Source organism: Harpia harpyja, chromosome 7 (genome assembly GCF_026419915.1).
Source record: "Harpia harpyja isolate bHarHar1 chromosome 7, bHarHar1 primary haplotype, whole genome shotgun sequence".
Classification (NCBI taxonomy): domain Eukaryota; kingdom Metazoa; phylum Chordata; class Aves; order Accipitriformes; family Accipitridae; genus Harpia; species Harpia harpyja.
This window is the reverse complement of record NC_068946.1, coordinates 39,128,334-39,142,194: the sequence shown is the minus strand read 5'-3', so window position 1 is coordinate 39,142,194 and position 13,861 is coordinate 39,128,334. Positions and strand designations below refer to the sequence as shown.

General features: G+C 67.0%; 1 protein-coding gene across 2 annotated transcripts in view; it reads left to right on the top strand.

Annotated features, from left to right (window-relative positions):
* ASIC4 (acid sensing ion channel subunit family member 4) overlaps nucleotides 1-13,391 on the top strand; it is a 65,851-nt gene extending 52,460 nt beyond the window's left edge. For both annotated transcript variants that reach the window (XM_052793148.1, XM_052793149.1), the window contains exons 2-10: nucleotides 8,163-8,307; nucleotides 8,509-8,636; nucleotides 8,728-8,887; nucleotides 9,299-9,355; nucleotides 9,455-9,608; nucleotides 10,001-10,092; nucleotides 10,411-10,490; nucleotides 10,833-10,937; nucleotides 11,189-13,391. In XM_052793148.1, coding sequence (XP_052649108.1) covers nucleotides 8,163-8,307; nucleotides 8,509-8,636; nucleotides 8,728-8,887; nucleotides 9,299-9,355; nucleotides 9,455-9,608; nucleotides 10,001-10,092; nucleotides 10,411-10,490; nucleotides 10,833-10,937; nucleotides 11,189-11,308 — 1,041 coding nt within the window. In that variant the 3' untranslated portion in view covers nucleotides 11,309-13,391. The remainder of the gene's footprint in view (nucleotides 1-8,162; nucleotides 8,308-8,508; nucleotides 8,637-8,727; nucleotides 8,888-9,298; nucleotides 9,356-9,454; nucleotides 9,609-10,000; nucleotides 10,093-10,410; nucleotides 10,491-10,832; nucleotides 10,938-11,188) is intronic.
* Nucleotides 13,392-13,861: the final 470 nt, after the last annotated feature.

Genomic DNA, 13,861 nt, shown 5'->3' with positions numbered 1-13,861 from the left:
TCCGAGCTGTCAGCAAAGGAAATTGCTTGTTAACCCTTTGGGGACGGGAGGCGCAGCGCTGCCTGCTTTCAAAGAGAAGCGGTCCCCGGGGACGGCGGTGCCTGGGGAGCTCTGCCCGCGCCGGGCAGGAGAGCGGCGGGGACTGCGGTGCTGGGCGCTGCCCCCACGCAGTGCCCCCGCATGCGAAGGGGAGCGAGGCAGGGCCGGGGGCACCCGGGCTCGGCTGCCGCCCCTCAGCCAAAAGCCACCAGCATCCAACCAGCGCCGGGCGGGGGCACTGGTGTACCTGCGACGCAGGGGACGTAGTGCCGGGCTGGGGTCCCTGCGGGGTGACGGCAGCCAGAGAGCAGAGGCTGCCTGAGCTCCACGAAGGAGCCCCCGGGACCCTGCGTACCCCGCTTTCGGGTATCCTCGATGTTCCCCGTTGCCTCCAGCCTGCAGGGTGGATGGGCTCAGCGCCGCATCTCTGCGTGAAACCACAGGGCTGGGGATCCTTCCCTGGTCCCGGGGCCAAGTGCCACTGACCAGCTGTGTCTGCGCACCACCGCGCGTGGTGCTGGGTCTCCTCGGCTGCCGAGAGGAGCCCGCTACCCAAAACCATAATTATTGCTCTCTGTGTATGTATGTGTTTTGTTGGATTTGCAGAAGCGAGGCTGAGCTGCAGCCCATCCCAACGCTTATCCGTAGCGTGCTGTGCTGCGTGCCCCGGGGCGGCGTGCCCGGCGTGGGGGGTGTCTGAGGATGGGAAGCCGGCTGGAGAGCGCCGGAGAGTGCACAGAGTGATGGCAGGATTGCTGCTCAGCACAGTCAAAACCCAGGCCAGGGAGCGTGTTAGCAGCTTGGCAAGTTCATGCTGGCACGTTTGGGGGTGCAGCTTTGGTGCACCTTTCCCATGAGGACCCTGAGCACCTCCTGGCTCTGCCCCACGGCTTTCCTCATCTCCCTCCCAGGGGAAGCAGGAGGCAGAAACATGGGGCAGAAGCCTCCTGCAGCCCCAGCACCCGACCCACGTGCCCAGCGAGAGACCAGGGTAAGCAGGCAGCACGCTTAACATCTCAGAGAGGTTTGCTGGCTGCCGACAGGCTGAAGTGGGCTTCCCCAGCTCCTGCCCCCCTGCCTCTCTGCAGCCTTGCCCTGCACTACAGCACGCCTCCCCCCTCTACCAGCAGCCCTGGCACTTCATCTTCTGAAATTAATTCCCTTGGTGTTGGCTCCTTCACCTGCCCAGGTGACCCTTTTGGTGGATGCTTTAAAGTGCTTAGTGCAAGCAAACCGTATGAGAGCAAAAGCCACCAGGAGATCTGCAGGGAGCAGGTTAGCCCCAGCCAGGGCAGTGGTCCTGACCTGGGTGGGACGCTGCCCCGTGGCTGCTGTAGGATGGAGAGGGCAGAGTCACACGTCTGTGTGGGCCGGCGATCTCGCCGGAGCATTGTGCGAGCCCTGGGCAGCTGGGGCTGAGGACGCTGCTGGGGAGCTGGAGCAGATGCCGTGCCAGGCAGCCGGGCTGCGCAGGCGAGCAGAGCCTGAATCGGGAGAGGAAACCAGAAGCGATTGGCACGTGTGGGCTGGCAGGCTGGAGGCTGCGAGGGGATGGGATTGCTGTTTATAAATACATCAAGGGAGTAAACACAAGGGAGGGAAGAGAGCTATTTAAGCTAAGGGACAATGCTGGCACGAGAACAAATGGTACAAACTGGCCATGAATAAATTTAGGTTGGAAATGAGAAGCTGGGTGAGATTCTGGGATGAATTCCCCCCCAGGAGCAGCAGAAGGGGAAAGCACAACTTTGCAATGGAACTTGCTCTGCTACCAGAGGAAGCTGTGTGCTGCTGTGCCTGCGCCGTGGGGTCAAGAGGTCAGGACCTGGGATGCCCAGCCCCTCGCCTCTGTGTCACAGCCACCCTGCCTCTATGTGGCACCCACGGCACAGCCTCCTCCGGCTCCTGGCTTGGCCAATGCAGGACTCCTGAAGCAATGGCTTGCAGGGAGAGCTCCTTCCCTGGCACACGAGTTTGGGTGTGCTGTCACAGATGCTGCTTCTGAAAGCAGGATGGTGCCAATGTCCCCCTGCTTTACTGATGTCACTGGCAGCGCTGGGGCAGATGCGCTGGGAACGTGTCCTGGCCCATGCACGTGGTGCATCCCTCTGCCATGCATTGTATCCCCATGCTCCTGACCCACCAGGAGCAGAGAGCCCTGGTCCGGATCCCGCCTGCTCCTGGGGGGTCACTGGGCTGCACACTGGCACCAGTGCAGCATCCTGGTGGTGACCTGCTCACCCTGCCCAGCACTGGGGCTCGGGTGCCTCTCGCCGCTCTGCCCGGCTGGCGGCGCAGCCCGCAGCGCAGCTGAGCACTTGGTATTCCGGCAGCGAGCCTGCTTGGCATGAGAGGGGTTCTGCCAGCCCCGTGTGCCCATGTCTCCACTGCTGGCTCAGGCCTGGCCAAGGGGGCTCAGCTGGCACAGACTGCCCTGTGGCACAGCGAGAGGCACATCTGCGGTGGCAGGAGGGGTCCCAGCCTCTCTGGAATGTGCCTGCAGCATCCCTCGGCCCCTCTGCCACCCTGCTGCTCTCCCTCCTCCTGGGAAAGCAGGTCAGGGCACCACAGAGGATGCTCCAGAGCTTGGCCCTTCACGGACAGGGGAAACAAGGAGCCCAGCCCAGTGCTGGCGTGCCCTGCTCGGGGCCGAAGGTGCCCTGCTCTGCCAGGACTGAGGCTGCAGAGCCCGGTACTCTGTGGAGGCAGGAGCCCTGGCCCCCACCAGCAAGGCTGCATCCTGCAGGAGCCATCCCGGCAGCTCTGCATGGGGCAGGGGGCTGCGCCAAGGGGCTGCTGGTGTGGGTGATGGTTGTGCCACCACCGGAGCTGGGGTCGAGCCAAATTGGCACCGTTCCCCAACCCCTCCTGGGAGCAAGGAAGGGAAATGGTGCGACCGCGCATGAGAGGGGATGTTTGCAGAGACGAAAACATCCCACTGGCTCAGAAAATTGCTGCAGAATCGGGCTTGAAATGAGTTGAAATTGCTGAATCCAAGCGGATCTCATATCCCGGGCAGTTGCAATGCTGGTGTCAGCACTGCGGCTTCCCTCCCGGGGCACCCAGGCAGGGCCTGGCCATGCCGCACAGGGGGAGCAGGCTGCTGGGGACGCGGGCGGGGGGGCTGCCATGGGGGGGGACAGGGGCATGGTGAGGGGCTCTGGCAGAGCTGGGATCCAGGGCCAGGAGAGCTGCAGCGGGGGGCAGGAGCAGAGCAGGGGACAGCTTACGTGGTTGTGCCGTTGCCCCAGCTCTACTAGTGTTGTCCCGGTTTGGCCCCAGCTCCTGTGCCGTGTTTCCTGGCCAGGCGCATCCCTGTGCCTCCAGCTGCCTGCGCTCACTCAGGAAGCAGCATTTCCAATTTTGGAGGCTGCTTTCCTTTATACCACAGCCCTGCCCATGCTAATTTGCTCTCTGGGCTGTGGTACCTGGACATGACCCTCAAGGTTACCCCTGGACTGGCATCCCCGCCAAGCCCAGTGTGGGCAGCACTCCAGTGTCTTCCCATCCCCCTCATGCCCCAGTGATGACTGTTCTCAGGGGTGTCTCTATGTTGGGGTGCTCGCTCCTGCATGGTGTGCCCATGCCCAGGGCCTGCCTGCCAGCTGCGTGTCCCAGTGGGGACGTGGGAGCAGGGCTGGGTGCCCCGGGCGTACTGGAACAGGACCCGCCGGCGCCGCACGTGCCGCAGCTCGTTTCCCTCACATGAAAATGTTTGGCTGGAAGCTTAGAGCGGCCTCTTGTTTCCTCGGAGCAATCAGGATTTGTCGCTGCTTGCAATGTTTAACGTCGTCTTCCAGAGGCTAAATACCGTGGGGAGCCGTGTAAGCCGCAGAAATACCTGCGTGAGCTGGGATCAGCCGGAGGCTGGCACAATGGGCTGGCAGTAGTGGGGATGGGGGACCGGGAGTGTGTGGGGCTGGTCCTTGTGCCCCCAATGCTTGCGGGTGGGCTGGCATGAGCCAGGGTGAGGATTCTGGCAGCCAGCACTTTGCTCCCACAGGGCTCCCCGCAGCAGGGGGGCAGGACGGCAAGCCTGAGGGGTGTGGAGGGGACTTGGGGGGGCCCCGGAGCTCTGTGAGATGGGGAGGAGGATGCCAGGGCCCCCAGTGATCTCTGGCTGGGATCCGCCTGCTGAGGCACAAGCAGCTATTTCTGTCAAGGTCAGCGTGTCTCCACGGCAGAGAGCAGGGAAATGAGGAATCGTGTCGAGAAATTACCTCCCTAATGGGGTCTCCCCTGCACGTGAGCGCGGCGCGGGGATGCCAGCATGCAGCAGCTGAGTGGGGAGACGGGCATGCGGTGCGGGAATCCTGCCACCCCAGCCCCAAGGCTACAGCACCCATGGGTGCCCAGCGAGCGGAGCAGGGTGCCCAGGGCCCTGTGCCCCAGGTGCCATCTCCAGCTGGAGACGTGTTCCAGCCCTGCAAGGTGCTTTTCTGGGTCAGCTGCAGGGAGGAAATAATTTTCCTAGTGCAGGCAGGCTCTCCTCTGTCCTTCCTCCTCCTCCTCCTACTCACGCGCTCCTGTTACCTAATTGGGTTTGTCATGCTGGAAAGGCAAAGCCCTTCAGGACTGTGCTGTTCTCTCGCCAGCGCGATTTCACAGCTGGCCTCGGCACCCTGGCAGCCGACAAGTGAGTAACTCAGCTGGGCACCCCGGGCACCCCTGCCCACCCCACGTGCCCCTGCAGCCATGCCTGCCTGTCTGGGGCTGCAGGGGACGGGGGACAAGGCCAAAGCCACCGCCACCGCTGGACCTTCTCTTCCAGCCATGTCCAACATTGGTCCTTGTCCCCGCGCTGCCTGTCCCCACATGCCCCAGCCTCTACATCCCATCCCCATCCCTCGCCCCGCTCCAGGGCGATTGTGATGCTGCCCGGAGATGTCTGAACCGACACGAGATGGAAGCGTTCAGAGAAATGACATTTCCTCCAGCCTGGGAAGCTCATCCTCCGTTTAAAGAAAACTAATATAAAAGCTGCCCTGGTGTGCGAGGGGCTGATAGTATCAGGCTGGCAGCCTCCGGCTCTTGGAGCCACAATAAATCTCAGCAAGGAGCCGAGCCAGCTCGAGCAGCCCCACACAGACGCGCCAGCACGGAGTGGGGGGGGCTGAGCCGTGTCCTGGGGATGGTGCAGGGACACACAGGCTGGAAGGGGACAGCTCAGCGTGGGGTGGGACCACTGCGCTGGTCCCGAGGGTGCAGAGAGCAGGGAGCCCGCGGCAGTGCTCCTGCCCGCTCACACCGACATTGTGCCGTGGCGGGGATGGTGCCAGGACCGGTGACAGCTCTGGGGCGTGGGGCCACGTGGGCGGCGAGGGCTGCCCCACAGCCTTGGCTTTGTGTCCCCAGGGAGCTGGGCTCTGTCCCGGGGAAGCGCTGCGGCCCCGCCAGAGCGTTCGCTCCTCCAGCAAAGCAAGCAGCAGCGCTGGCATCCCGTGGCGGGTGGGATGGGGACCGTCCATGCCCAGGGCACACCGTGCCGTGGGGCCGGCTGCCCCCCCCCGGCCCCCCCCAGCCCCCGCCCCGGGGGGGATTACGATAGGAGCCAGGGCGCGGAGCTGGGGGGGGCCCCAATCCTGCCTGGTCCGGTTCTGCCCTAGGGCTGGCGGGGCCGGGCTGGGCCGGGCCGGGCCGGGCCGGGCCGGACGAACGGGTACCGCTGGGGAGGGCGGGGGGGCCCAGCGGGGCCGGCGCCGCGCACCCTCCGCCGCCCAAACGCGGGGCCCTGCTGCCCCCTGCCGGAGCCCGGCCCCTGCGGGCCGCCCGGCCTGCGGCTGCCGGGAGCCGGGGCTGGCCCCGGCCGGGGCCCGTAAGGGCCAGAGCTGGCACCGCGGGCGCCTTTGGGCTGGGCTTCGCCCCGCTGCGGGGCAGGGAGTGCGATGGAGGTGGGGCGGGAGGGAAGCGCCCTGCCGCCCCTGGGCACCGGAGACGCCGCCCACTGCCTCCGCTCACCTCCCTCGGCGCCCGTCGCGTTCCCTGAGGCCAAGCCCCCCCCCCCCCCCCCCCCCCCGTTCCTGACCTACCCGGCGTCCTCCTGCGCCTGTCGCCGAGCTGCCCGCTTGGATCCTGGCCGGGTCCCCGGGATGGCTACGGAGTCATGCCTTGCTCGGGCGGCAGGGCCGGCAGCATGGACGGTGCTAGGAGTCACCGCCGAGGCGAGCGGCAGCTCCCCTCTTTCCGGTCCCCCCTTTCACTGCTGCCCTCCTCCTGCCCCAGGTGCCGTGGAGCAGCAGGGATGCTGCCCTTCACCGGGGGCACGGTGGCCCTGGCTTGTCCTGGGGCTGCAGGACACCCGGGGCCAGCCCGCACCTCGGCGGGGCTGGTGCCGACAACAGCGGGTGCCTGGGAGCGGCGGCAGCGGGAGATGAGAGGCTGCCGGGGAGCGTGGTGCTGAGCTTTGAAGGCACCCTGACAGGCTGTCGGGGCCCCGCCAGCCGCGCTGACAGGCTGGTGCAGAGACACCCCCCCCCGCCACCGCCATGCTCTGATCACAGCCTCGCCCGTCACTTCAAAGCACCCGCCGAGCTCAGATGGGCTCCCACGCAGCCTCCTGCCCCACGGCTCCACTCCTCCTGCCCCATGGCCCTGCTTCTCCCACCTCACGGGGTCCAGATCCACTGGGGTCCACAGCTCCAGGGTGGGGGATACCAGGATGTGGCATTGAGGACCAAGGTACGCACATGGTCCCAAGCAGCGCTGGCAGGAGGCAATTGCCCCCCAGGCCTGGCACTGTCCTGCCTCTGTGGGGCAGGGCCCCCAGCCCCAGAGCAGCCGTGGCTGGGGACCCAGAGGGTCCAGGCAGGGACCCAGTAGAGACTGCAGTGCCAGGGCAGGGGACGAGCTGGGGTCCAGCATCCCTGGGCATGGGGCTCACACAGGGTGGCTGGGACAGGACAACACCCTCTGGACACTGGTGCCCACCATGCTGGGGCACTGGGGGCTGCCAGTTCACCCTGCCTGGGGTAACGCAACACCACCCCCCCCCGCCCCGTCCCAGCCTGGCTCGGGGAGGAATTTTCCATTCCCGAATGGAGGTTAGGGGAAGGCGTGTGTTTGCAGCAGCCCCCTCCTCTCCCTCCCCTTGCCCGTCACTGGAGCAGCTCGGGAAGGCGCCTGCCACGTTCGCCTCCAGGAAGGCGCAGAGCAAAAACCTCCCAGGAGGAAGAGCTCCCTGGAAGGGACCGGGGACCCTGGGCAGCCTCGGGGGCAGCCTGCACCCCACTTCCCAGAGGAGCCACCCTACCTGCAGCCATGCCGCTGCCCCTTGCCTGCTGCCAGGACAGGGAAGCCCTGGCGGTGGCTCGGGACGGCGGCGCTGCCCAGCTCACCGTTGGCATCCTGCGAGCCATCAGGATCCCCGGGCTGCACTACATGTGCACCCGGCCGCAGTCCCGCCTGCGCCGCCTGCTCTGGAGCCTGGCCTTCCTGGCCTCCGCCGGGCTGCTGGCCACCGGCGCCACTGACCGCCTGCACCACCTGCTCTCGCACCCCGTGCACACCCGTGCACGCCTCGCCTGGGCCTCCCAGCTCCGCTTCCCGGCTGTCACCCTCTGCAACCCCAACCGGGCACGCTTCCTGCACCTCACCAGGCCCGACCTCTACTCGGTGGGGCAGTGGCTGGGGCTGGCCCAGGAGAACCGCTCGCTGGTGCCCGAGATGCTGGCCGTGCTGGGGGAGGACCGGCGTGCGTGGCTGACGCGTCTTGCCAACTATTCACGCTTCTTGCCGCCCCGCCGCTCTGAGCGCACCATGCAGAGCTTCTTCCACCGCCTGGGCCACCAGATCGAGGACATGCTGGTGGAGTGCCGCTTTCAGGGAGAGCGCTGTGGCCCCCAGCACTTTGCCCCCGTGAGTCCCCACCTGGCAGGGGCCGGACAGCTGGGCTGCCCTATGAGTGCTGGGAGCGATGCCTCACCACCCCCCAGCAAGGGTGGAGGGGTGGCAGTGTGTGTCTGTGAGGCTTAGATGAGCCCTTCCAAGGGCCATGTGAGACTGTTTCCCCCCCCCCCCCAGTGCCTCCATGGGATTGGAGAGGGGTCCCTGGACCTCATCCTGCTTGCAGAATGCCCTGCCAGATCCCTGCCTACTCCCTCACCCCCCCCTTTCTCCATCCCCAGGTCTACACACGCTACGGTAAGTGCTACACCTTCAATGGGGACCGGAGGAACCCACGGGTAACCCGCCAGGGTGGCATGGGCAACGGGCTGGAGATCATGCTGGACATCCAGCAGGAAGAGTACCTGCCCATCTGGAGAGAGACCAGTGAGTGGGGCCGTGCAAAGGGCGAGGGGTGCTGGGAGGGAGGGTTGCTGGGCAAACAGGGCACCCTGGGATGGGCTATGGCATAAGCGGGGCACTGGAGGGGTGCTGGGCTCCAGGGTGCAGGTCCTGGTTGGGTACAGGGGCAAGGCTGAGGACTGTCCCCATGGGCAGGCGTGCAGCCCCCGTGTCCTTCTCCCACAGATGAGACGTCATTTGAAGCTGGCATCCGGGTCCAGATCCACAGCCAGGATGAGCCACCCTACATCCATCAGCTGGGCTTTGGTGTCTCACCCGGCTTCCAGACCTTCGTGTCCTGCCAGGAGCAGCGGGTAAGGCAGGATGCCCCACAGCCCCCGGGGAGGTGCCCGCGGGCACCCAGCCCGGCACGGCCCTGCAGCGATGCCCCTCCCGCCCTGGCAGCTCACCTACCTGCCGCAGCCGTGGGGGAACTGCCGGGCCAGCGTGCAGGGGGAGCAGATGCTGCCTGGCTACGACACCTACAGCATTGCTGCCTGCCGCCTGCAGTGCGAGAAGGAGGCCGTGGTGCGGAGCTGCCACTGCCGCATGGTCCACATGCCAGGTGAGGGGTGCGTGTGATGGCATGGGGGCACCCCGCTGCCCCGATGGTCCTGCACGGGGGTGCCCTGGCCCCCTCCAGCCTGCACCCAAGGACCACCCCCACCCCATCCCTCTGCACCCAAGGGGCCCCCCCTGCCCCATCCCGCTCCACCCAGGGACCACCCCATCCTCTCCGCATGCTGGGTCAGTCCCTGTCCTACACTCCTTACACCCCAGGCCAGCCTCTCCCCTGTCCGCCTTGTACCCAGGGGCCACCCCTGCCCCAGCCAACCTGCAGCCGAGGGCCACCCGTCCCCATCCCCTCCGCACCCAGGGGCCACCCCTGCCCCATTGCCTTTAGGGGAGTGAGTCAAGGGTGGGGGGCAGAAGCGGGCCAGAGTCCCACCCCCCCCGACCAGCTGCTTCTCCGCAGGCAACGAGTCCATCTGCTCCCCCAACGTGTACATCGAGTGTGCTGACCACACGCTGGGTAGGTGCGGTGGCGGGCAGGAGGCTGGGGGCCAGCCGGGTGCCCCTGAGGAGGGGGCCGGGGTGGAGTGCAGCCATGCTGACGGGTGCGTGCCCCCAGACACGGCGGTGGAGGACAGCCAGGAGCGCTGCAGCTGCCCCACGCCATGCAACCTGACGCGCTACGGCAAGGAGATCTCCATGGTGCGCATCCCCAACAAGGGCTCGGCACGCTACCTCGCCCGCAAGTACAACAAGAACGAGACCTACATCCGGTGAGTTGCTGGTGCTGGGGTGTGCCGGGGGGGTGAGCAGGGGGCTGGGGACCTGGGGAACCCCCACACCACTCCTGGCAGTGTGCCAGGAGCAGGTCCTGGCACGGACGGTCCCTGCAGCATCCTCTGCTTAGGGGTGGCTGCCACTAGAGCACCTCCCTGACCCATCCATGTCCTCCCAGCCCTCCTGTCGGCATCTCCCCACCCCACAGTCCCTCCTGGCCTGGGACATGCCTCTTCTGTGTCCCCACCGCACCAGCCTGAATATCTCACAAGGGCCCTGGGAGCACTTGGGAGCTGGAGGGCTGGGCGACAGGGGAGGTTTGGGGGGCAGTGGGGGTGGAAGGGTCGGTGACCAGCCCTCCTTGCTGAGCACTATGGTGTCCCCACAGGGAGAACTTCCTGGTGCTGGATATCTTCTTCGAGGCGCTCAACTACGAGGCCATTGAGCAGAAGAAAGCCTACGACATTGCTGGGCTCCTCGGTGAGTCCCCCCACCTTCCCATGGGACCCTGAGGCACAGAGCTCTGGGTCCCAGCCCCAGGAGGACATGGGGCTGGTCGGGGAGGGACCACACAGGGCAGGAGCCGGCCACACGCTGGCTGAAGGGTGGCATGCTGCTCGCCGTCCCCTGTCCCGCATGTCCCCTGCTCCCTCCATCCTGCCACCCCTGCCCCTGTGACCACGCTGTCCCCCTCTGTCTGGCAGCCCTGGCACTGCCTGCAGTCCCGCTGGCCCACCCAAGGCTCCCAGCGGGCTGCACAGCATCTCCCGGTGACCATCTCCCCCTCTTCTTCCCCAGGGGACATCGGGGGGCAGATGGGCCTGTTCATCGGTGCCAGCATCCTCACCATCCTGGAGATCCTGGACTATGTCTACGAGGTGCGCTGAGCCTTCAGGGCTGTGTCTCAGCTGTGGGAGCAGGCGAGGTGCAGAGTGGGGGTCAGGCTCCCCGGGGAGGGAGTGCCATGCATGGCTATCCCAGAGGGCTATTACAGCCCCCAAATCAGAGAACACCCAGCGGGACGCAGTGGGGGGAGGACAGGTGCCCCCCAGCATCCCTTGGTGACCTGAGGGTGGTGGGCAGAGGTGCTGTCCCCACTGTCAGCCCTGTCCCCCCCCGGCAGGCAGGGGAGCGGGCAGCAGGTCCGTGCAGACTGGGGTGCCCACACACGGAGTGCTGCCTGTGTGTGGGTCCGGGGCTGACCCCCCATCTGCACCCAGGTGATCCGGGACAGGGTGAGCCGGGTCCTGCGCCGCTCCAAGCCACCCCTGAAGAAGCCCTCGGGCAGCATCGCCACGCTGGGACTGGAGGAGCTCAAGGACCAGGTACCCCCGTGGGGGTGGGCAGCCCAGGGGGCTGCGAGGACAGGGCTCGGGCAGCGTCCGCCCCCACCCCTAGGGGAAGGGGCATCGTCCCAAGAGCGAGGGACAGCACAGCTCTGCATTTGGTGCCCTCACGCTGGGTGGCAGGGACCTGGGTGCCCCCGGGGGGGGGCTCCTGGGGATGGGCTGTGCTGGGCAGGGGGGACAGGGTGCATGGGGCCTGCACCCACCCCCCCTGACTGCCATCCCCACAGAGCCCCTGTGAAACGTTGGGCCGGCACGTGGAGGGCACCTACAACGCGGGCATCCTGCCCAACCACCACCACCGCCACCACTACCCTCACCAGGGCGTCTTCGAGGACTTCGCCTGCTAGGCCAGCTCGGGACTGGGGGGGGGGCAGCCCCCCGCCACCCCCCTCCCCACCGTCCGCATGGAGAGGGACCGCAGCACCGGGCACGGTGGGCACAGGCCCCCGCCTCCCCCACCCCACTGCCAGGACCGGCCGGGCCGTTTGCCCCCAGGGATGCTGCCGGAGCTGCCTCGGCACCGGCACCGGCACCGGCACCGGAGCGGCCCCCCCAGCCCTTTTGCCCGTCCTTTCCACTTGCCCCCAGCACGCGGGGTCAGCCCCGTCTCAAGCACACGGCGTGGAGGGGGACGGGCACGCCGGGGGGGTTCGGGGGAGCAGCGGGGCGCGGGGCAGAGCCGCCCTGGCAATGCAGAGCGTGCGGGGGGTAAGCTGGGGTTCCCGTGAGCCCCTCCAAGCCCTCCCCTGCTGACCCTTCCTGGCTGAGGGTCTCTGCCCTGCACGGTCCCCCCCCGCCCCAGGAGAGGCGTTCCTGGAACACCTTCCCTCCCCCGGCCCGGGGACAACCACCCTCCCACCTTCCTGCTGCAGGGCAGGGCAGCATTGCAGGGCACCCCTCTGAGCAGCACGGCCCCCCCGGCCAGCCCAGGGACACCCCACCTGCAGCCACACCTGCATGGCACCACCCTGACCCCTGGCACCACCACCACTGTGACACCCCCCCCCAAACATCTGCCCCCCCTTCCCCGACCTCACGCAGCCTGCCAGGGCTGCGGCCCCCTCCCCATTGCTGTTTCCAGCCAGACCCCTGCACTGTGACACCCCCCCCTCCAGTGTTGACCCCCGATAGCCCCCAGTCATTGCGGCACTGCAAACCTACTGCCTCCCCCATCTCCTGCCCCCAATCCACCGTGCCCCCCCAGCCCTCCCCGTCCTCTCCTTACCCAGGTATTGCCCAAAGCGGCTTGTCCCTTGGTGCAGCCGCCCGGCACAGCCCAGGCGGCGCGGGTTGGGGGTCTTGCCCTCGCTCCCTTGCCTGTCGCCACTCTTTTGCACCATGCACGTACCCCTTGCCACGCTCCCACCCCCCGGGTGCTGAGCACCCGCTGTGCCTCCCCCAGACTGTACACAGTTAGGAGGGTCCCCCGTGCCCAGCACCGCCCGGACAGCCACAGCCTGACCCGCCGGCCGGAGCCTCGGCCAGGACCAGCACCCACGGTCCTCCTGCCTGCCCCGAGATGGCAGGACCCACGGCAGGACCCACAGCAGGACCCACACCGCTCCCCCTGTCCTGTCGGACAGTGCCTCCTCCCCCTCCACTGTAGCAGACACCAGCGCAGGGCAAACCGCCCCAAAATATCTCAGGAGGGGGGGGGCGGGCTGGCAAAGCCCCCCTCGACACAGACATGCGGCAGAGAGGGGGACTCCAGGGCAGGAATTTGGGACCTCTGGGGGAGGCTGGGGTTTAGCCAGGCAGCCCCTGGCCCTGCCAGTTTGGTCCCCATCCCCGGTGCCCGCAGACAGAACACGGCCATGCCGCGCTGTGGCCAAAGCCATAGATGCAGGAGGGGCCATCATCTTTGCAGCACCCAAGGCTCCACACGTGGGTGACGCAGGGCAGGGACCGGAGTACCAGGTTGATGATGTGCCCGGCAGCCCTGGCTCTGGCTATCTGCAGCCCAACGGCCCCCCAAAATATGCACCCAGGTGGAAACGTGTTCCCTGTCAGTGCAAGCACCCAGCCGCATGGTATCCCGTGTCCCCCTGCATGGGGGGACACACAGCAAGCCTCCCAGCAGGGCAGGCACAGAGGTGCTCCTCGGGGACCCCCTCCAAAGCACCCCATGTCAGCTCACCAGGGGGTCCCCCCCACCTGCAAGCAGGAGTGTCCCCGGAGGGGTGCCACACATTAGCCCAGGGATGTGCCACGGCCACACAAGTCAGCCCTACACCAAGGTCTCCTGCAGTGGGCAGGGGGGTGCAGAATGTGGCTCCCTCCCTGCCAGCGGGAGCGGCAAGCCCCGAGTGGGGTGGGCACAGGCACCACAGCGGGAGGGCTGGCGCGAATGCCCTCGTGCTGGTGAACGTGAGAGATGTGCGTCACTGTTTTATAAATGTACAAATGCTCCCTAATAAAGAGGCACAAGTAGGTCCGGAGCTGCCTGTGAGGGCTGGGGGCAGGAGGCAGGGCTGGGGGGGGTGCAGAGAGGTGGGGAGGCTGGTCCCACCCCGGGGGGAGGTGGTGGTGGGACCCAGGGAGCACTTTACAGCCCTGCACCCACATGCTGGGCACTGCAAGAGCCAGCATGCTAGCTCGCCCGAAGGCGAGCATCTCTGCATCGCTGCCCGCAGAAAGCCTTGCCTGCTGCCCAGCTCTTTCAGCCCTGGCATGTGGCAGAGGTATGGTGGTTGCCAGCTGGGCACCAGCAGTGGGAACTGCCAGAGCCATACCCCAGTCCTCGAATCGCTCCCCGGGTGAGGGCAGGCACCCCACCAGTGGTCCACCAGGCTCTATCGGTCCCCAGTAGGTGTTGAGGTGGGAAGGACGGGCTCCTGCCCCCCTGGGGGCTGCTGCAGGGTGGGGGGCAGATGGGAGGGCAGAAACATGGGCTGGGGTGC